This window comes from Silene latifolia, chromosome 9, assembly GCF_048544455.1.
Source record: "Silene latifolia isolate original U9 population chromosome 9, ASM4854445v1, whole genome shotgun sequence".
In the NCBI taxonomy this organism is placed as follows: Eukaryota; Viridiplantae; Streptophyta; class Magnoliopsida; order Caryophyllales; family Caryophyllaceae; genus Silene; species Silene latifolia.
Window position 1 is genome coordinate 38,107,175 of NC_133534.1, and position 23,320 is coordinate 38,130,494.

The 23,320-nt window shown below is 36.0% G+C and overlaps 1 protein-coding gene and 1 non-coding gene across 2 annotated transcripts; one reads left to right on the forward strand and one right to left on the reverse strand.

Annotated features, from left to right (window-relative positions):
• Nucleotides 1-12,943: 12,943 nt before the first annotated feature.
• TRNAS-AGA (transfer RNA serine (anticodon AGA)) lies at nt 12,944-13,025 on the reverse strand. Its single transcript has one exon. It is a non-coding gene; the product is annotated as a tRNA-Ser (tRNA).
• A 4,760-nt stretch (nt 13,026-17,785) lies between these two features.
• On the forward strand, nt 17,786-20,854 carry LOC141600887 (protein FAR1-RELATED SEQUENCE 5-like). The gene is made up of 3 exons (XM_074421144.1): nt 17,786-18,398; nt 18,994-20,365; nt 20,465-20,854. The coding sequence occupies exons 1-3, from the start codon at nt 17,860-17,862 to the stop codon at nt 20,852-20,854; spliced, it is 2,301 nt and encodes a 766-aa protein (XP_074277245.1). The 5' UTR covers nt 17,786-17,859.
• Nucleotides 20,855-23,320: the final 2,466 nt, after the last annotated feature.

Here is a 23,320-nt window from a genome sequence, read left to right on the forward strand (position 1 = left end):
TCCCTTGATGTCTTTAACCTTTTTTCATTTCTTATATACTTTATTGGTAATACTTTTTCGAATTTGCGATTTATATACCCTATTGGACTTGGATCCCAACAATTTGTACAAATTTGATGATTCATAATTGGATTTGTGATAGCATAACGAAGATATATACAATTTGATTACTGCTTTAATTTATGCGCAATCACGTAAGCCTGAAAATAACGATGAGGGAGAAGTGGAAAATGCTTCATAAAAGAAGAAGGAAGTCTTTCCAATTTGACGGTTTGTGTGTGCCGGGAGGGGTATTCGTCTATGTGATAAACATGAAAATGCATTGGTGAGTTCATAAACAGTAGACTGCGGCCGTGAGTTATTAACCAATTATCCATAATAACCTACACTAATAATTATTATCATCATCCCCATCCTTGTCCCATTCAAGAACACCCCAAAAAAAGAAAATAGTCCATCTATGAAAGATGGCTAAGGACCTGCGTCTACTTCAGATGGATAGGAGTACTCCTCGTTGTAGCCCTGCCGCTAATTCAGACGGATTAGCCACGTAATAATCGATTTCGTTTAAGTTTATAAGGCTAACCAACTATAGTAGTTGGTCAATTGAAGATGTAGGATTCCTTAATAAAAACATGTTTAATGTTTATAATTATCCGATGTGGGAGTATGCTATTAAAATTGAGATATTCTTTTAGGGGTGTGTTTGAGTTGTTAATAGGAATCCACATATGTGGGATTACTGTATAATTAAAGAGTTATTCATAATATTGCAAACTAAACACTTGTTCTTGAGAATGAAGTTTCACATGTAATAGAAATCATTAAATGTTCGGAAAATTTGATATCCCTGAAATTCACTATACACCAAGAAAACTTTGTAAACATAAGTTATGATCACTCATAGTTTTCAGGGACAAAAAGATGGGAATTACGTGTAAAGTGGCAAAACATAGAAGTGAAACGTGAATTCTCTTTAAATTGTATAAATAGCAGTGACAAAATTATATACATTCTTCATAAGAGACAATAAAGTTCACAATTCTCTTTCTCTTTTCATTCAAGTATTTCATCTACTTATGTCCCAATTATTTGTGTAGCTTTTTTATTTTTTGCGATAGACATTTTAAACAAAATTAGGTACGGAGTAAATAATTAACATGGAAAGAGTATAATAGTTATGCTGATAAAGTCTTGGTAAACAAATGACCGGAACACGGGGGAGCAACGTTTAATTCCCAACCTCAACTTTTCTAAAAGACTTCAAACAATACAAAATCCGCTCACCTATAACATACAAAATCCATCACCTATAACTTTTTATTTTGGTAATAATGACATTGACGTGGTTGATCACAATTGTGAAACGAGCGCGTTAATAGGGAATTAGGGATTGTCACACCTGATAGAGACAAACAATGAAAATCTTGGTTAGACTCTTCGATTTTTTTTTTTTAGTGTGAAAAAAATTGTCTAGCTCCTTAACTCAAATCCTACCTTCTTGACGCCTTACGGGGTCACATTTGAGTAATATGATTGGAACCTTTGTGAGAGTTGATAATTCGCCAAATCCTATTATTAATCAGTTTATGAGATTGTGTGTTAGACTGGACGCCTGGACCGGACAGTATGAATGCGGTTCTTTAATTACCAAAAGCATTGGGATAATATACGAAGTAGTAGTAGGTAGGTTAACACATATTTTATGCTTTTCTTCATGGTATTATAAGCCACCTCATCACGGATAATACCCTTGCAGGGTTCGAGGTGCTCCATGCTATGAAACAAGGCAGAGAAAAACAAACCGAAAATTTTGCACTTAAATTAGACATGAGCAAGCCCTATAGCCAGTTAGAAATGGGCTTCACTGTTAATCGGTGGCAATGGCGAATAAGAAGTGTATTATATGTCGTGTTTTGTATAGAATTTCATCAATAAAGCTTTTAAATTCGGTGGTCAAAACCGGAGGCTCGGTTCCACCGTCCGTGGTTGCCCGTGGCCTTAGACACCCCTGGCCCTCAAATTATTAGACATGAGCAAAATAACAAAAACTAGTCCACTCTTAATGAATGGCTAGAGATTAATGTCTAAGAATATCTCATCTAAATCTAAGTCACAAATATAAATACAAATGTCAAATCCCAAATACAAAGCTCAATATCAAATCCCAAATAATTGAGTGGCTACCCATCTATTGTAGATGTGGTATTAGGACATATTATACACGATAATAAAAGTAATTGTTACATAGGTAAATATTTTGATATGGGACATAATATTGCTTTTAAAGTCATGTTTTACTTCTTATTTTCGCAAGTTAGTGAGATATTCACATTTTTTTTTAATTTTAATATTTTGTTATCCCAATTTTAGGTTCTTTAATTTAACTTTACATTTTATGAAATATGAATTGGTTGAAGTATTGCTACCGAGTATTTTTTTGTGCACGAACAGTCATCAGTTCACCGGAAATTTGTATAATTGACCAAGTACTAATTCCTTTCTTCATTAGTAGGTCAGAGTTTTGAAAAGTTAGTAAGTAAAATGGCTCAAACATTACCTCACTTGAATATTTAAGATATTTGCATTTTATATAATTATATTATGTGACCCGTCTTAAACAAGAATTTGTCGAGCTGAACAAATCTCAATAATATTTGCTATGCATCTATTGTAGAAAGTTGCATATTACTTTATTGTAGAAATAGAATCTAAACAAGAAGACTACTACTATCCATACTTGTAGCTACCGAGTATCGAAGCCATAGCGAAAAAAGCAAATCAAACGAGCCCTTTCACATTTTTTTAGCCCCAACAAAAAAATAGTCCATCTATGTAAGATGGCTAAGGTCAACCTATGCTGCGTGCGTACGTCTAACGGATAGGAGCTCCTCTTTGAATCCATAAGTAAACATCATTCTCAAATAAGTTTATAAGGCTAACCAACTATAGTAGTTGGTCAATAGAAAGTGTAGGATTCCTTATTAAAAACATGTTTAAATTTATATATTTATCCAATGTGGGAATAGAGTTTGATGTTAAAAGACTGAGATATTCTTTTCGTGATGCTTCAGTTGTTAGTAGGAACACACAATAATCCTTCCATGTAGAGACATTAAGAAAGGCCAAAGCACAACTACTCTTAGTAAAGAAAATACGTGTAATTCCAGTAGCACAAGTCCGATTCGGAGTTTGGAGAAAAGCGAGTAGATAGGATCCGTTAAAATTTTGACGAAAGCAAACAGGAATATAATAGACGGTTTGGACGCAACAACAGCATCGTCCAGCCGACCAGCCCGATTAAATGGCTAAGAGAGTGACCAACAATCCATTTGTCACGCCAAATATCAATCCCCAATTCTTATTTCAGACCAAGGTATCCGTCTTATTAATAAGACGGATACCATATTCCCTCACAAAATACCCATTTAGGGTGAGTGGAGAGGCACATGGGGGTCCCACCTTTGTCCCCTCTACCCATTTCCTCTCACACAATGACCCGTCTTAAAATCCGACCCGTTTTAAGCAAGACTTACTCAATATCAATAAGAGAGAAGGGTTTTTTTAATATTTTTATCCAACTTTTTTATGTGGAGGCATGAATTTATTTGTATTTCATTCTCTATGTTTTGTAGGTATATCATTATATCATGCAGGTCATATGCTTAATTATTTAGGACACCCAATAAACAAGTCCATCTATGAAAGATGGCTAAGGATTACTAGCGTTCGTCAGAGAGGCTCCTCATCGTTGACGATCCCATATCCTTGGATCATAACAAATACAAATACAAAGCGTCTTGCTTTAATAGTATTAATAATATTAATGATATTATTTGACCCGTCTTAAACAATAATTTATCGAGCTTAAAAAATCTCATTAATATTTGCTATGTATCTATTGTAGAAAGTTGCATATTACTTTATTGTAGAAAGAGAATCTAAACAAGAAGAAGACTACTACTATCCACACTTCTAGATACCAAATATCGAAGCCATAGCGAAAAAAACTAACCAAACGTATCCTTCAATAAGATTTTGGGTGACAAATAAGTTTATATGGCTAATTAACTATAGTAGTTGATCAATTAAAAAAGTAGTATTATTTCTTAAAAACCGGTTTAATAGTTTATAATTATTTGATATGGGAGTTTGGTGTCAAAAGACATTATATACATTCTTTATTAGAGACATTAAAATTCATCCTTCTTTTTTTTTTTTGCAAGAAAAGCAAGCCATATTATTCATCCAATCGGGAATAAAAGTGGCCAATCTTACAAAAGTACATCCAATAATTAGCAATTAAGACACTCTATTATCTCATCCTCATAAGATGGGTGAGTTACAAAAAGAAGTCGTACTCCTACTATGTATTGTATGCGTTTGATTATATAATCTATGCTATGCTCAATGCCTTGAAAAATCCTTATATTCCTTTCCTCCCAAAGATTATAGACCGCTGCATTTAAACAACTAGTATACCAATGAGCCTTCCAATGTCTCCGCACCCTTCTGTGTGTGATCCAACGCAGTTCTCTTCTCATATCCAGGGTTCTATCTTGCATACCCAGCCATTGCAACACACCCTTCCAAACAGCAGTTGTGAAAGAGCATTTAAAGAATAGGTGTGTGTGTGTTTCATTAGCATCCTTACACAAGATGCACCTATTGACTAAGCATATCCCTTTCTGATTTAGATTATCAATAGTAGCTAACCTTCTTTGCATTGCCAGAACCATTATAAAGCTATGTTTAGGAAGAACAGCTCTCTGCCACACTCCTCTATACCAGGTGATCTTCTGTGCTTTTTCTCTGAACTGATCGTATATCAGACTAAGTTTCGGCTTGCCCCCTTAGTAGCGATTCTTGAGTATCCTCTTAGTTTTTTCGATATGCCCGCTCTGTCTATCAAGTCGTTTCTCACAATCAGAATGCTCCTCCAACTCTCAGAGTGGTATGATCTGATTGGCATAGTCCAAAAGTTAGCAGACTTAATATTGTACACCTGATTCCAAATAGACCACAAGCTGTCAGAATTATTGGTCTATAGCCCATACCCATTTACTTATAATGCTCTTGTTCCATGATAAGACTTCCTTAATATCATATCCTCCCTCATTGTGTGGAACACAGCAAGAGGACCAACTTTTCATTATCAACTTCCTTTGACCTTCCTCACAATTCCACAAAAAATTCCTACAGAATTTGGTGATGAGCTTTACAACTCCTTTTGGAATCAACAATGTAGCACACCAGTATTGTTCCATCCCTAAAATAACAGTGTTTATCAAACTGATCTTCCCTGCGTAAGAAATTTTATGAGCAGACCAGTTGTGAAGAGCACTCTGAATCTTGTTGAGTAGTGTTGCAAACATAGCCTTGTTTAGCTTCCCCTCATTCAAAGGCACCCCTAAGTATCTAAATGGAAAAGATCCTTCTGTATAACCAGTCTTACTGAGAATGCTTTGCCTGATGGCCACCCTTATCCCTCCCATAAATATATTTGTCTTGTCAGGGTTAGCCTCAAGCCCAGACATTTTTACAAAAGAGTGCAAAGAATCTGCCACAACTTGAACAGAAGGGGTATCCCCCCTGACAAAAATCATCAAATCATCTGCAAATATGAGGTGATTAAGCCCAATTTTCCCACACTTAGGATGATAGCTAACTTGATGCTTGCTTTGAATCTTCCTAAGTATTCTTGATAAAATCTCCATACTCAGAACAAATATGAAAGGAGATAAGGGGTCCCCTTGTCTCACTCCACTGGCCCCTTTAAAGTACCCTACACTATCTCCATTAATCTTAATGCTAAACCATGTAGAAGTTATGCATCCCATCAACCACTTGTGGAATTGAGGAGGAAAGTTAAAGATTTGAAGCATCTTTTCTATGAAATCCCATTGGAGTGAATCAAATGCTTTTTTGATGTCCACTTTAATGAGACACCTAGGTGAAATCCCCTTCTGTCCATACCCTTTTATTAGAGATTGAGTGAGCATGATGTTTTCAAATATGCATCTCCCCTCCACAAAAGCACCTTGTTCCTTTCCCACTAAACTTGGTAATAATGGTTTAAACCTGCTACAGAGAATTTTGCTCACAGTCTTGTAGAAAACTGTGCAACAAGCCAATGGTTTGAAGTCAAGCACTGACGTAACCGCAATCTTCTTAGGAATCAGAGCTAAAAGAGTTGTATTAGCTTGTGGAGGCATGGTTCCTCTTCTGAAGAAAGCAGTTACAGCAGCACAGAAATCTCTTTTAATGGTATGCCAAGAAGTCTTAAAAAATTGAGAAGAGAACCCATCCTGCCCCGGACTTTTGTTAGAATCAATTGAGAACAAGGCTTTTTTAATCTCCTTTTCATCCACTGGTCTACAGAGTTGTGGCCAGTCAGACTCCTGGATGCTAGGCCCAGCCAAATCCTCCATAGACACATCAGTTGTGTCTACTCTTCCACCCAAAAGCCACTGATAATAGTCCACAAATGCAGCATTAACCTCATTAATCCCTTCCCTGAGATTACCTCCTCTATCATTAATTTTACCAATAATGGTTTGATTCTTTCTAGCAGCTATTTTTGCAAAAAAAATAACTGTTTGGGGCATCCTGATATTTAATGTTCTGAATTTTTGCCCTCTGGATTAAACTACTCCTCCCAGTTTGTCTGAGCTTCCAATACGTATCCAATAAGACTTTCTCTTTCTCAAGGATGTGAGAGTCCAGAGGATCCCCCTGCACTCGTTTTTGGCATTCATCCAAGTCTTTATTTGCTTGTCTTACTCTGGAGATAACCCAGAATAAGTAGTCCTGTGAAGTTCAGTTAACTGCTTCCTAACATTCTTTAGCTTAGCAAACAGTCTAAATATGTCATTTCCCTTTATAGATAGATCTCATGCCTGTGCAACAATATTGTCATAGTCCTTATGTTCTTCCCAGCAGTTTAAGCAACTGAATTTCTTTTTAATCTGGTAAGCTTCTTTGATCTGAACCAGAAGAGGTGAGTGGTCAGAAATCCCAGCTGGAAGGATTGTCAGCTGAGTATGAGGGTACTGCACCAACCAAGATGGGTTAGTGAGCACTCTATCCAGTTTAGACCACACTCGTGCCTCCACATCTCTCTTGTTAGTCCACGTGTGTTCACAGCCAAAGCTTTAAACATCATCCAAATTAGTATCCAAAAGGCATTGATTAAAAGCAAGCATCTCAGTTAATGAAGGTGGATTGGGGCCAATCCTCTCCTCCATAGCCCTAACAGTATTGAAATCCCCTAATATTATCCAATCAGAGACAGTAGGTGCAATCTGTCTTAATTCGTCCCATAAACTTTCCCTTTCACTGTCATCATTACTGCCATATATAAAAGTAACATAAACAGTTTTGTTGGATACATGATGCAAGAGTTCAATAACATGTATCAATTGTTTATGCACCCTAGAAGAAAGAAGAGTCACCAAACCTTTATTCAAAAAAAACCCAAATTCTCCCATTATAATGCTGAGAATAGTTATTCAAAATATTATAGGAAGGAAAATGCCTACTAATAGCATCAAAATTATTAATTAAAACCCTAGTCTCCAAACGCCCAAACACCTCAATTTTATTCAAATGCAAATAACCCCTAACTTCACCCTGTTTTATTGGGTCATTAAACCCTCTTATGTTCCAAGCTGAGATAATCATTTACCAGGATCAGGTGGTTCTCCATTATCCCCATTTGCTGTCCTTCTACCATATCCCCCTCAGTGTGTAGCACAGAGTAAGAATTCTGTGTAGATATACCAGCATGCTCACACTCCCTGACAACTAGTATATTCTCATTCTGATCTCCAGTCAGTACCTCCTCATGCTGAACTCCAGTCACAGTAGCATCAGAACTTAGTACTTTACTTCATGAGCCCGTCCCTGCTTCATTAGGGAGAATAACTACCTCTGAGACATTGGAATCAGAGCCTAGTCCTTGACTTCCTGAGCTCTTTCCCACTTCATCAGAAACAGTTTCCTGTCCTAATTTCTGGGAACTATGGCCTGGCAAAGCACTGCCTGTGTCCTGTGTTTCTGAATGTTGAACTGGCTTATAAATCTGTGTCACTCTTTTTTCCTTCATTGCAGCAATCTTATTATTGATTTTGGTGAATTTGCATTTCTCCTTCGTGTGTCCCAATTTCCTGCAATAGTGGCAATAATGTGGCAGCCACTCATATATTATCCTCTGTGTGGTTTCCCCATGATAAGGTGAATGTAGTGGCATAGTAGTGGGCAGATCTCCTGCTACATCTACTTCCACCAGCACACGAGCAAAGGAAAGCTTAGACTTAAATGTAGTGGGCAGATCAGCGAAGAGAGGCTTCCCTGCAACACTAGCCAGTTTACTCAACACCTTCTCTGACCACATAAACGGATCCAAATCAGGAAACAATACCCAAGCTGGGACTGTAGATACTGAATCCATTTCTTTGGAAAAAGTTGGCGTCCATTGCTTTAAAACCAGCGTACTAGTACCCATATTCCAAGGACCACCCTTAAGAATCTCATTAATGTCATGTTCAGAGAGAAATCGAAAACTATACCAGCCTTTTTTGTAATATTGCACTATAGGTCTATCAATGTTCTTCCAGTATTTTAGAACATATTCATCTACTTCCTTGAGTTTAGGCTTAGAGCCCAAGAAATTTCCCATTAAAGTGTTCTGCCAGAATTTAATTTCATCTAATACGTCATCCTCCTCTACTATTACCGTTTGATTATCAGCACTAGTTTCACAAAAATGTAAACTCATTCCTTGTTTAGGTTTAGCAATTGTACTCCAAGATTTAGGTCCTATACCTAACTCAGTTACAGGTGGATTCATCGAACTAGATGGAATATCAGTACCTGCAGCTGAAACATCAGTTGTATCCACTGGTTTATCCAATAACCCAGTAAGATTCAGCAATTGACCAACCGTTGCACTTGTATCAGTACCAGAAGCCGAATTTTCCATCGTCACCCCATCATTTGTAACTTCATCTGTGATTGTTACGTCACCAATCGTTTCTGTAAGGTCTCCGGTATCATCTAAAGTAACTTGCTTATTGCGAGCGCGAGTTTTAGCCATGGAATCAAGCGAAAAATCTTAAGAAAAGAAAACGTGTTTTTGGATTTTTCAGGGATTTCTTGAGGGAGAATTCATCTCTCTAACCATGGCTTAAATTTTATTAAAGACATTAAAATCTTGCTTAAATTCATCCTTCACGTTTCTCTTTTCATTCAAATTTTTCATTAAAGACATTAAAATCTTGGTTAACTTTTTGATTTTTAAATTTTATTACTACTTAGCTAGTCAAGTGTGAAATTTTTCGTCTCCCATTAAATTCTAGATTCTTGACGCCTTGAAGGCTCGCATTTCACTATTTGAGTTTATGTGATTGGAACTTTTGTCAGAGTTGATTATTCGGTAAACCCTATTATTCATCGATCTATGAGATTGCATGATAGGGAATGAAGCGTAAAGGGGTCCTTGCATTTGGCAAATGTGGGCTGTTGTGTTAAGAAATTAAAAGAGGCGGAGTATTTGTTGTATTTTACAACTTAACACCTTGTATTTAGTTTATTACAAATTACCATCTATATTCCAATGTATACATCCATATCCCACCGTATTTTGGACCCGATAATCATTTTACTTAATTCCCGACACATTAAGTAAATAAAATATAAAGTGACTAAAACATCGTTGTTATAAATCTAACACCCACCTTATTGAGAAAAAGGATTGCCTTCATACCCTGTCCTTGCAAAGAACAGCCGCCCCCACAACATCTCCACAAATAAAGAGCCACCACCCTTACTCCCACCACAATGTCAAGCCCAACATCGTTGAACACCGTCACAATGACATATTCAACCCAGTCTTCGAACGTATTCAAACCCTAAATCCTGAAATTTTCATCAGATCAAGTGATTAACATACCACACGACAGATCGCAACTTGTATTTTCAAAATCGATTGGTCTACAATTTATAAAGATAAAGATAAATTTGCATTACATAAGCATCGGGTCTTAATTAATAATCCATCCCTATGTATTCTGTTTCCAAATTTGTGTTCCCACAACTAACTAGTGTTTGATTTACTTCTACTTGTATCGTCCAAACAATGACCATAAACTGAAGTAATTAATTTATGAGACAAACAAATCTCTCTCATTACTGCTTGATCCACATTAAACTCACCACCGTTGTTCAAACGTTACGACACTCAATACTCCGATAACCCCATTAAACTCAAACCTGATGCAGCACCGAGTTGAACCGGACCAGTGAACCCGTGTCAGGAATCGCCTCTGTAGAAGTGATCAAGTTAATGCTCTTTAGTACATGGTCGTTGTGAACGAGTTGGTTCACCACCCCTGACTCTGTGATCGAGTTCATGTTCTTTTCCTTATTCTCAAAAGTGAACCGCCTGATTCCACGGGATCCCCCCGATTAATGATGGATTTATGGGTAGTAGTGGGGTGGTTAATGATGGCCGTGTACCATCTTTTTGGGATGGACCAACGGTGTTAAGGTGGTTAAGGTTTGGATTGGTGGGAGGGATGGAAGAAAATAAGTGGTGGCTGATAACACAAAAATTCCGGAGAGACAGTCTCTCAATAGTGTTATTGAGAGACCTCTCACATGATGGGGTGAGGGATTCACTGAATTTCTTTTTTCCCTATTATGTCTCCCACTAAATTAGTGGAAGACGGTCTCTCATGAGACCTACTGGGCTAATAATTATTGGTTGGAGATGTGTTAAGGTGCTATAACAAGGGTGTTTTAGTCGTTTCATAGTTTATTTACTTAATGAGTCGGAAGTTGAGTAAAATGATGATCGGGAACAAAATACGGTGAGAGATGGGATATATACATGCAAATGTAGGTGGTAATTCGTAATAAACTAAATACAAGGTGATAAGTTGTAAAATACAACAAATACTAGGTGGTAAGTTGTAATTTTTTCTTAACTTTATGATAAAAAAAAAATACAGAATATTATCAGTAGTCGATGTCGAAAGTGATTAAATCAAGTACTCCGTATATACAGAAGCGTTGTAGGGATAATAATACAAATATTGTAACTTTTGACTCCGTATCTATCTTTGGGTAAAGACGACCATCGTAATTGTAAAAAGCTTCAATATATCCCACATTGGAAATTATAGAGAGGCTTAGAACCTATTCAGGGGAAATTTTAAAATTTTAAAAAGGATTAATTAATTTTTACACCCTTATAAAATCAACTTTTCTAAATTTACACCCTTATAAATAAAATTTAATATTTTACACCCTTATATAACACTTCTGATCAAATTTTGCTCCCTACACTGATTCTGGTGTAAAACATGTTGAATTTACGATATTAACCTCACTTATTAGTTCATTTTCATACTCTTTTTTTCTTTTATCTTATATTAGGCGAGATTTGATATTAGTTTGACCAAGTTAGTAGTTTGTCGTTGTTGATCAAAGACCAACCGTGGCTTGTTAACTCCTTAAATGTTATACTTGATAATAATCAACAAATGACGATAGAAAATGACGATTCCTTTAAAAAAACTAAGTTATTCAAGTTATTTTTCCCAAAGAAGTCCCGCTACAACGACCCGAAAAGCCATCTACTTAAAAGGGCCCTCCCTGCAGTGCGCCCTTCCTTGAATTATTCGGTCATGCAATACTTATTGAATACAAAGAACAAAATTAAATTCGATCCCGTCCCAGTTCTCAAAAATTTCGTGGCACCGGGCGTGGTTGAACCATCTACGATGAAGAGATCTAGTGCGCAGGGAAGAAGCTTAGATAAGAGAATACGTTTTCGCATCGCTTTTTTTCTGGAAAGCTCGACCATCGATAAAAAGTCTTTGGCCGAAGCCAAAAAGAGGTTGACCCACTTCATTCGCCAAGCGAATGATCTTCGCTTCGCGGGAAAAAAAAAAACCACCATCTCGCTCTTTCCTTTCTTCGGTGCTACCTTTTTCTTTCCAAGGGATGTCGTCTCTTCATCAAGCCTCCCTTCAACATGGTATGTTATATTATTTCGAAATTAGGGTAGTGAGACCCCCGTCGTAGTCATCAAAAGAAGGAGAGAGGGGGATAGATAGAAAATAGAATGAAAGATAAAAACGGTAGAAAAAAGAAGAAAATTAGTACAAGAGAGGTAGAGATTGAAGAAAAAAAAAATAAGGATAGGGGTATTTTCGTCACAAATTTTGGGTTATGACGAAAATTTAAAATTTTGACAGAATATTTCATTTCTTGACACCGGAATCAAAGTAAGGGGGCAAAATTTGATCAGAAGTGTTTTACAAGAGTGTAAAATATTATTTTTTTTTATAAGGATGTAAATTTAGAAAAGTTGATTTTATAAGGGTATAAAGATTAATTGTTCCTTTGAAAAATGACCAAGTTAGTAGTTTGCCGTTGTTGATCAAAGACCAACCGTGGCTTGTTAACTCCTTTAATGTTATACTTGATACTAATCAACAAATCCGTTCATTTGCTGAGACGTCGTCTCTTCATCAAGCCTCCCTTCAACATGGTATGTTATATTATTTCGAAATTAGGGTAGCGAGACCCCCGTCGTAGTCATCAAAAGAAGAAGAGAGGGGGATAGATAGAAAATAGAATGAAAGATAAAAAAGGTAGAAAAAAGAAGAAAATTGGTACAAGAGAGGTAGAGATTGAAGAAAAAAAATAAGGATAGGGGTACTTTTGTCACAAATTTTGGGTTATGACGAAAATTTAAAATTTTGACAAAATATTTCATTTCTTGACACCAGAATCAAAGTAAGGGGGCAAAATTTGATCAGAAGTGTTTTATAAGGGTGTAAAATATTAATTTTTTTTTATAAGGATGTAAATTTAGAAAAGTTGATTTTATAAGGGTATAAAGATTAATTGTTCCTTTGAAAAATGATAAGTTCATAGACGGCAGGATTCGAACCTGCGCGGGCAAAGCCCACATGATTTCTAGTCATGCCCGATAACCACTCCGGCACATCCACAGTTACTGTTATAAATTTTATCTTTTGTTCTTGATTTTGTATTGTCCTAAGACTCTTAAGTCTTAACCACTACTACAGATACAACCTATAACAACGGTCAAAAACCGTTGTTATATAAAAAAGCGGACGTTGTTAAAGCGTCCGTTGTAAAAGGTTTTAACAACGGTTGGTTTTTTTAAGGAAACCGTTGTTAAAAATATTAACAACGGTTTTAAGTATAAAAACCCGTTGTGGAAAGTGTGACTCAATTTTGGGGGGAAAGTTATAACAACGGGTTATTTATAAATAACCGTTGTTGTTTGTTCTTAAAAAATAAAAAAAAAATAAAAATTAAATATTACTAGCTATAAATATTAAAGCATCCTTTACTAACATATTAAAGCATCCTTTACTAACATTCATTAATTGAAACAACATGGCAATGAACCCTAATTTTATCAACAACGAAGAATGGCTTACACAAACGATTGAAGATGATGGGAAGGTTCTCGCCGGGCTTCCCGCCGATCAACACCCATTAATCAAAGCATCCCTTGAACATCAACGGAATTATTGGATTAAGAGGCGTGAAGCAGTCCGGCTTGTCAACAAAGCCTCATCATCATCATCATCTTCATACCCTCGTCTTACCGATACTCGCAACTTGGTCGCAGCCCAGAGATATGTTGAGTTGTACTCTTCCAACCTTATCTCCACATGCAAGTCGTGTCCTTGCATATATTCAATCTGTTATTGCAAAATATGAAGCCAATGACCCGGAAGTTAGCGGTATACCAGAGTGGCGTGATTGGTGGCAGGTTGAGAAGCGTTTTTTACGCTTAAGCGGGGTTGTTCCGGCTTATTATACATCTTTTGATTTCTGATAATTGCTGTAATGTATTTGGTTTAAAATTAAATGAAATGATCATTTTGAAAGTGTTGAGTTATGCTTGTTTGATTTGCTTCCATTTTTTCAACTCCATAGATCTATCAGTCATCATCAAGATCTGATTATGGCACAACTTCCTAACATATATGGCACAACTTCCTAACATATATATTAATTAAAAAACAACTCAACCCACACATTAGTATAAATACATTGCATTATCTCAACTAACATGCATTTCCATTATCTCAATATATTCTCCAAACCCTAACTGCTAAAACATGCTCGATCCGTACTGAAGGACGCAAAAGAAGATGGAAATGAAATAATTAGAAACACATACATGGAAATGAAATAATTAGCAGATGCTGAACGGAACCTAATGGTCGATAAAAACACATACATTGAAATGAAATAATTAGAACAATAAAATAATGACGATGAAACAAACCTGATAATTACAGAACGTACGTAAAGAGACGATGAAATCAACGGCGAGAAGATAAAGCGACGATGAGAAAGAGAGAAAGAGACGATGAGAAAGTGTGTGTTTTGTGTTTGTGTTTTCTTCTTTGGGTTTGTGTTTGTGTATTAAGGTTTGTGTTTTGTGGCTGCAGCAGACTTGTGTTTGTGTGGTTTATAGTATGGAAGGTATTGACAACGGTTATTAAACAACAACCGTTGTGAAATATGTTTTAACAACGGTTGTAGAAAACACCCGTTGTTAAATAAGGTTTAACAACGGGTTTCAAAAATAACCGTTGTTATTACTTTTCACTAACTTTGCGCCAATTTTGCGCCAAATTATTAACAACGGTTCCGCATGTGTGACCCGTTGTTAAAACTAATAACAACGGTTTTTATAACCATACCCGTTGTAATTGATTTTAGTAAAATTCGCGCCATGCATTCTACAACGTTTATTGTGATTTTCGTGAATATTCGTTGTTAAAGGGGCGTTGTAGTTGCCTGGATTTGTAGTAGTGAACGTGTGTATGTGTCAGCAGAGTCGTTCGGGAGATTTTGGTGGTCCTGTGCGAAATTTTGAAAAAGGGCACTAACTAATACGACTAGTAATATATATATACTTATTTTTTTTAAAGGATATTTACGATTACACAACAACAAACTTTTCTTAACCCCAAACCTTAATCATTACTCAAATACTCGAAAATTTTCTCGTTTCAAAAGCAAAATATTGTCTATAATATATTAAAAGATACATGCAAAAAAAAATTTTGTTAAAAAAAATACATTACCGCAGCATTCCTCTAGTTTCCCTTACTTAGTTACTTGGCCTCGATGAAAAATGCAAGTTAAATTACAAGATTAGAGAAAATTTGGAAAAACTAAGGTAAATTTGAAAGGAATTAATGCAAGCAAAATTAATATTTTCGAAACACGCGATTAAGGAGAAATCAAAAAGTCAAGGATTAAATCTTGGAGGAGATTTTTTTAAGAAGAATTTGGAGGATAAAGGAGATTTTAATTTAGCTAAACTAGTTTTAAACCCGTGCAAATTGCACGGGTTTGCAATTCAAGCATTGTTATTAATTATAAAGAAGTTATTAAAAAACATGATTAAATTTTGTATGCAGTCATATTTATGAATTTGAATTTGAATTATAAATTACATTAGAATTAGGAGATTCTAAATAATGAACTTAAGACATTAGGTTTAAATCTCCGAGTACTCATTGAAGTATAAATTGTCCTCTTGATAACCGAGTGTGAGTTCCTACTTTACATGGTAATCGAGAGGCTGAATAAAAACCGAGAAATATAAAATGAAATGGTTTTTTTTTATGCGCGGAAAGTAAGTCATGTTTAAGTTGATATAAGAAATTATAATTTATAAAGTCGAGCCTTTAAGTATACTCCGTACTTGTTAATATTTGAACTAACACGGTTATTAATTCAAGGTTTGGTCCGGTGAGTCTTAATCTCGGAGGGTAGCACCCAATTGAGCCGAAATAACCTGTTAAATTAGGCCAAAATGTCATTTGACCGGCTGGGTGAGAGAAAAAATTATTTTAAACGGAATATAAAGCATACTATAAGTCACTAATTACTTCAATTTTTTTTTAATATTTATATAATATAATTGAAATATTTTGTAATATAATACTTACTACTTTAGTTACAATATAATTAAAAAATTTCAGTTTTATATTCCCTCCAATTCCAAGGAATTTCCCAATTTTTTAAAAAGTGCGGCAATTACAAAGAATCGGAGAGAGTAACACTTTTGTACCATTTAATATTAAAATGATTATTTTTAAAAATTTATTTTTTGTAATTGTTTCGATATAAGAAATATAAGCGGTAAATATGATTTAATTATTAATATGGAATTTAATATATATATATATATATATATATATATATATATATATATATTTTAAATTATTTTTTATTTAGAAAATCGTATATGGCATCAGAAACTCGCTTTGACTTCTACATTGATCCTAAATTCCTAACTCGACCCGTGTATTCTAATCTGCCCCGTGTCACCCAATCTAAGGCTATAATTATATGCTTATAGGTAAAACATGTACATTCTACGGAGTAATAAATTACGGAGTAAAGTAGCTAATTACGTGAACCGGGAAATCTTGTTTAAGACAGTCGTGTCTTAAGCTTAAGACGGGTGAATTTATAAGAATAAAAAAAAAAGTAAAATACTTGGAGAAAAGTAAAAGATTTGTCTTATATGCTCAATTGTAATATATTCGACCCGTTTTAATGTTAAGACGGATATTTCCGTCATATGAGAGACAGGAAATACGTCAAATTTGGGTGAAATTTCCAGAAGACCCGGGTTCAAGCCTCCTCAAGAGCAAAATCTTACATGCCTTATAGACTTGGAGTCTATCACTCTCGGATGATTTACCTGGTATACGTGATTTGCAGGCTATCACATATATACCCGAGGGTTTACACAGTACGCACCAAAATTAGCGGCTATAGGTTGCCTCGTAGAAAGGAAAAAAAACGTAAACCAATCCGTTTTTGGGCCAAAGTTGCCAACCCTCTACCCATTATAATCCCTATTTGACCCACTCTATAAATAAATCAAAAGACATTCATTCAATTCACTCAGCCGCCCCTCAACTCTCAACCAAAAATTCCAAAGATGTTAGGAGTACACGGCGTGTACAAGGCCTTGGTACACGGGCCAATCAGCGCTCGCCACGTGTAAAGGTGAGTCAAAGATTCTTTTTTTGTTTGGAGGGAAAGTTGGAGGGAAAAATGGGAGGGATTATTTGGGTTTTGGCGGGAGTAGTATTGGGAATAACCCCAAGATTAATTAACACTTATTTTAATCTAATCTCCATAATTAACAACACTTATTTTAATCTAATCTTTATAATTAACAACACTTATTTTTAATCTAATCTTTTTAATTAACAACACTTATTTTTAATCTAATCTTTTTAATTGACACTTTATCTCTCTTATTATTTTCATTACTTAAATACAGTAACTTATACTAGAACAAAAAAAATACAGTGATTAAAATTTTGGAACCTTATTTTTTAATACTCGTTGAACATCTACACCAAAAAAAAAATACTCGTTCAACATTTGATTAAATGGCGCTTGATTTTGATCTCAATAACTTGTATGAAGAAGGTGAATGTTCACGAGCAGCAGAAACAAAAGGCAACGGTGAAACAGAATATAATGGCGATGTTGATTTAATGAAAGAGTATGTCGAGTTGTATGGCGACGGTCCAGTGGATGATGATGACACCGTCGTTACTGCTGCTGAGAACGACAACATTGTTGAACCTGTTGTAGGTTTGGCTTACAAGTCATCTCGAAGAACTCATGACTTTCGCCCATTCATACGCATATAAGAAGGGGTTTTCATGGTACATTCGCAGTAATAAACTCTTTAAAAAGTACAAGGAAGACGGTGTTTCAAAAAAAGGTTCCTTTAAGAATGAACCGCGGTATCATATGTATGAAAGATTAAGGCTTTGTTGTGGTCATGCTGCTAAAACCAAGGATGCCTGCAATGCTTACATTGAGTCCCGTTATTTCGACGATGAAGATGTAGTGAAGATAACGCAATGCCATTTAGAGCACAACCATGAGATGGATCCTAAGAAAAGCCGGTTATTTGTTGGGTTTAGACATATAAATGACTACTTCAAAAAGAGGATGATGATCAATGATGCTGCTGGTATTTCAATATTAAATAATTACAAGTCGTTGGTCTTGGAGGGAGGAGGTCATGAGAACCTTGGCTTTAAGTTTAGTGATAGTCGAAACGCCATCAATCAAGAACGAAGACGTAGCGTCATAGATGGCGATGCTGAAGAATTGAAGGCATATTTTGAGAAGATGAAAGCGGAGGATCCTAATTATTTCTATGCAATTGAGCTCGATGATTTTGGGGCTCCAATGAATGTTTTTTGGTGTGATTCACGCTGCCGAGCTATGTTTAAATCGTATGGAGACGTTGTGTCGTACGATACAACTTTCTTGACGAATATGTAAGGCGTTATATCTCAATTTATCTGTGTTAAAATGTTATTTTGATTAATCGTTGTTCCGGGTGTAATTCCAGAGCAGATATTTGTTACCACAACTTAACCTAAAATACACTATTCATCTGGTATAATCTTCCTTATCTCTCTACAATATATTATTAGCCAAGTAACATACAACTTATACATTTAAGTTCACTGACTTGGGCGTCGGAGTGAGTACGCTTGGCACAAAGCCAAGCCCTCAGTTCGTTCATTGTTGCAGGAGAGGCCGAGAGAAACAGTTAAGGAAAGAAGGATTCAACCAAAGACGACATTCTACAAGCTACGAGTGGTAACAAATATCTGCTCTGGAATTACACCCGGAACAATCGTATTTGTTTGTTTTGTTATGTAAGAGTAGGAGTGTTTTACCGTGCTTCAAGAATTCATAAAATTTAAATTAAAATTACCAATTTAATTGTACTATAGAAATTATTTGTTAACAATTTAATTAGAATTCATAGAAATTATTCTGATTACTGATTTTATTTGTTTGGTTCTGTAAGTATAAGTTTTCTAGTATATCATTAATCTGATAGAGTAAATCATGGTGTTACAGGTATCGCATGCCTTTTTCCCCTTTCATAGGGGTGAATCAACATGGGAATTCAATTGCTTTTGCTTGTGCTTTGGTTACGCGTGATTATGAAGAAAGTTTTGAGTGGGTTTTTGCCAAGTTTTTAGAATGCATGGGTAAAGCTCCATCAGTTATATTGACAGACCAGGAAAGAGCAATTGGTAATGCAATTAAAAAAATCTTCCCAAACACTCACCACAGGCTCTGCCTTTGGCACATATTGAAAAATGCTGGTAAAAATCTGGGAAAACATCCACTTTGGAACGATATCTCAAGTGACCTTAATTTAGCAGTTCACGACAGTTTGGAGGTGCATGATTTTGAGATAGCATGGAAGGAAATGGTTCGTAAATATGGTATTGAAAAATGTTCGTGGGTGACGGAGTCGTATTTGATCAGGGAGAGTTGGGTCCCCGCATATTGGCGTGGGATATTTTGTGCTGGGATGTCGTCGACGCAGAGGAGTGAGCAACAAAACCGGTTTTTCAAAACTTATGTCAATGGGAGGACTACTTTAAGTCAGTTTGCCCAGAAAATTGAGGAAGCCTTGGAATTGAAAGTGGAGGAGGAGACCGCGAACAATCACGATTGCACAGAGAAACCGTATAAGATTGAGTGCAACTTACTTGTTGAGCAGGTTTTCCATAAATTGTATACTAAGAAGATATATAAGTTGGTACGTGACGAGGTAATTGGGTTAATTTATACGAACGCTGATCCGCCGAGAAGACTTGGGCATAGTGTGACATTTAACGTTGAAGATAAAAAAGTGGCGCCATTTGGTAAGTGTAAGAAATACTGGGTTGATATTGACAGAAGTGTGGGACTGCTCAAGTGCTCATGTAAGTTATTTGAGTTCAAGGGTATACTGTGTCGACATATTATTAGATGCATGGTTATCGAAGATGTGAAGGTGATCCCGGAGAAGTATATACTTGATCGATGGCGAAAGGACTTGGTTAGAGAATACGAGACAATCAAAACTGGGTACTATAATCCGGAAGCCTCATCTCGTGCGAAGAAGTCGTTGGAGGTAACTATAAGGAACCATTACATTTCCACACTAGCGCTTCGAGACGATGAAACTTATGCAACATATGATAGATTGACTTCTGAATTAATTAAGGAGTTGGAGGGGATTGTTGGTGTTGAAACTATAGACGCCTATGTCCCTGGCGGTGTTTCTTCTAGGGTATGGGGTCATAGAAGGCTACAGCCTAAGGAATGCAATATTAGATATATGAAGAGGAAGGCAGCAGAGAGGGAAGGTGGTCTGCAGGATCCTGTTGACAGAAGAAGATCTGGGAGGGTACCAAAAGGCAAGAGAACTCCCGATGCTAGAAAGAATAAGAAGGTGAGTAATATAGTAATTGTTATTCATTGTTGTACTAAATTCTTTACTCGGCTTTTTTGCATAACCCTCTAAATAACGTCATAATTTTTTTAATTGCAGAAAAAAACTAATGTTCCAAACCCATTCACCGCTAATGAGAGCAATCATTTAAATACTGCATGTAGCGAGTTTGGTGCATCGCAATCTACTCCTACAAGACAGTTTGGTGCGTCGCAATGTACCCCTACGAGGAGCCAGTTTGGTGCGTCGCAATGTACCCCTACGCGGAGCCTTTTTGGTGCGTCACAATGTACCCCTACGCGGAGCCAGTTTGATATGTCGCAATCAACTCCTACAAGGAGCGTATTTGGTGCATCGCAATTAACCTTACCTTATTCTACCCCTAGCAGAAGCACATTTGGTGCATCACAGCCTACTCCTCCTTTGCATGCGATGGAAGGAGATGTTAATCGATCGATGTATGAGTCATCTTACGAATTTTACCGTTAGTATGTTTGTCATGTAAATTGCATATGAATGAAATTGCATTTTGCATAATGAAGACAATCATGTACTTAATGAAGTCTAATTATATTGACCAAGTTTAATTTCACATACCATAAGTTTAATTCCAGAAACCATGAGTTTATAATTACAAAATTACATACCAATTTAAACATAGAGCCCTAATAGATCAACTTAAAAGTAAATAAAGTCATGGACAATATCGCCTCTTATAATCTTCGTCGTAGAAGAGGTTCTCAGTACGCAGTTGCTCTTCAATACGTTCAATGGTCGGGCCCGAGTGGAACCACCAGGTATACCATCCCCTTGTTGCCTTGCTCACGAACGTTTCCACCAGCCACACCTGGGTATTATATAACCCACCATCAAGTCCTCATTAGAACCCACTTCGTAAGCGGATGATCTCTCATCTGTCCCTTTGAGGATGACCTTTCCTTTTGGATACGCAACTGAATATGGAACATTCCTAGCCCTTCTAAGAAATCTTTCTTCCTCTAGTTTTGTTATTTCTGCCTCCCAAGGACAATCCGGATTTGAAACCGCTTGTCTTTTATTTGGATGTTGAAACTTCCACGTAAAGGGTCGCACTTCCGTTTTTGTTCATATCCATAATTTCTTCGAAAGATTCCAGGAAGATCAAACATGCATAAAGATTAACGAGATACATTATGTTACTCAAAACTCACAATCATCAATCCTTTAAACCTAAACCTCAATATATGTAGAACATACATATTTGGGGATTACATATCTTATAATCAGAATCATCAAGACATCAATATATGAAGAACAAGCATGCATCTTGGGTGACTAAGCAACAATAATCATTTAAACTTGTACAGAGTATAAATTTAGGGCAAAATTTGTATACAAAGAACAATATTCCATCAAGTACTTCATCTTCTACTGATGAAGAACAATAATTCTTTAACATATACGGTAACATACATACTTGTTAAATTATTAATAAACATATTTAAGTTTAAATGTGAGATCAAACCTACCTTGTTGATAATGATGAAGAAGTAGGCGTGATGTAGACGTTATCAGACGGTATGTCTCTTCAACTTCTCTGTTGGTCGGTTTATATGGGGAAGTGAAATGAATGGGTGCCACTTTGTTGTGGGATATTAAAATAAACGATTTGTATTTTTTTTTTATTTTTTTATTCAGTACAATATGAACATGATTATAGGATTATACTGTGGCAGAAAATTTAAAAAAAAAAAAAGAGAGATAAGATCTTAACAATATTGCGTTATTTTAATAGCTTTATGATACGGATATTATAATATTGCATTATGTAATATGATGATCTAACAACGAACGAAACCTACTTAGATAAACATAAACATTATAACATTAATATATTTTTACTTCTGTGAAATGATCTAAAAAGAACGAAACTTACTTAGATAAACATAAACATTATATATTAATATTTTTTGATTATTCCATAAAATAAAAAACAAACAAGACATTTCCTAATTGAATATTGTCCATTTTCATGGACAATATGGTGGTTGTGGCCAACCACCACTAATTGACATTTTATACTTCTTCGTTTCATCACGGCCACCTTCGTTATGGTACCAACCGCCCCATGCTCGCAAACCGGGCAAAATTCACCTAGTTTCCGTATCGCATCTTGGCAGGATGTAGGACATGATAAGGTCCCTGCACGAACCAACTCTGAATGCCGGTGATGTCTTGTTGTATCCCTTGACCTTATATTTATTTGGGGTATAGACCCTTGGTTCCCACCTCATTCTTTTGTATGGGTAAACAACTTCCATTTAGGTTTTTTAGGGTTTTTTGGTTGTGTTGATGGAATGGTTGACAGAGAAAAAAATTTATGGGGACACATATATATATAGGAGATGGAGATGGTGTCTTTTCATTTTTATACTCCATATTCAATGGTCAGTTTTACATATATTGTATAGGTTCAATGTACATACGCCGTACGGTCCGTTTACTACGTATATTGTATAGCTTCAATGTACATACTCCATATTCTCTGGTAATTAATTTGAAGATGTGTGCGAAATGGTCCGTTTACTACGTTGTCTTCACGTGGAAATGCAATTCGTTAATTTAAAGTGTATACAAACAAATTTACATAAAATTAAACAAGTCATTTTCTTAATAGACTTCCCCGATCAGTTTCTTAATGATGTAACTGCTCCCGTTATTTTGGTGACCCAACATAAATCCTAACGCTAACTTACGGCACATTTTACCGTCTTTCTCAAGTTCTGCCAAGTTTCCATCAGATGGATATAGTAACTTAAGAAAACGGTGCATGACGTAAGTTGCTGAATCCCCCTCAATTGCCACTCCTTTCTTCTCCTTCATTTGCCATTTATCGCACTTGAGCGAAATCCCACCGCCAAACTTGTTGCTTTCTCCAACGTCCTTTTTCGAAAAAACATATAGAAAATTCCATCT

Excerpts from the sequence above, each read along its gene's own strand:
- LOC141600887 (XM_074421144.1), top strand. The coding sequence starts at position 17,860 with ATGTATGAAAGATTAAGGCTTTGTTGTGGTCATGCTGCTAAAACCAAG. Across the intron at positions 18,399-18,993 it reads ACAACTTTCTTGACGAATAT|GTATCGCATGCCTTTTTCCC; the intron begins GTAAGGCGTTAT and ends ATGGTGTTACAG. Across the intron at positions 20,366-20,464 it reads ATGCTAGAAAGAATAAGAAG|AAAAAAACTAATGTTCCAAA; the intron begins GTGAGTAATATA and ends TTTTAATTGCAG.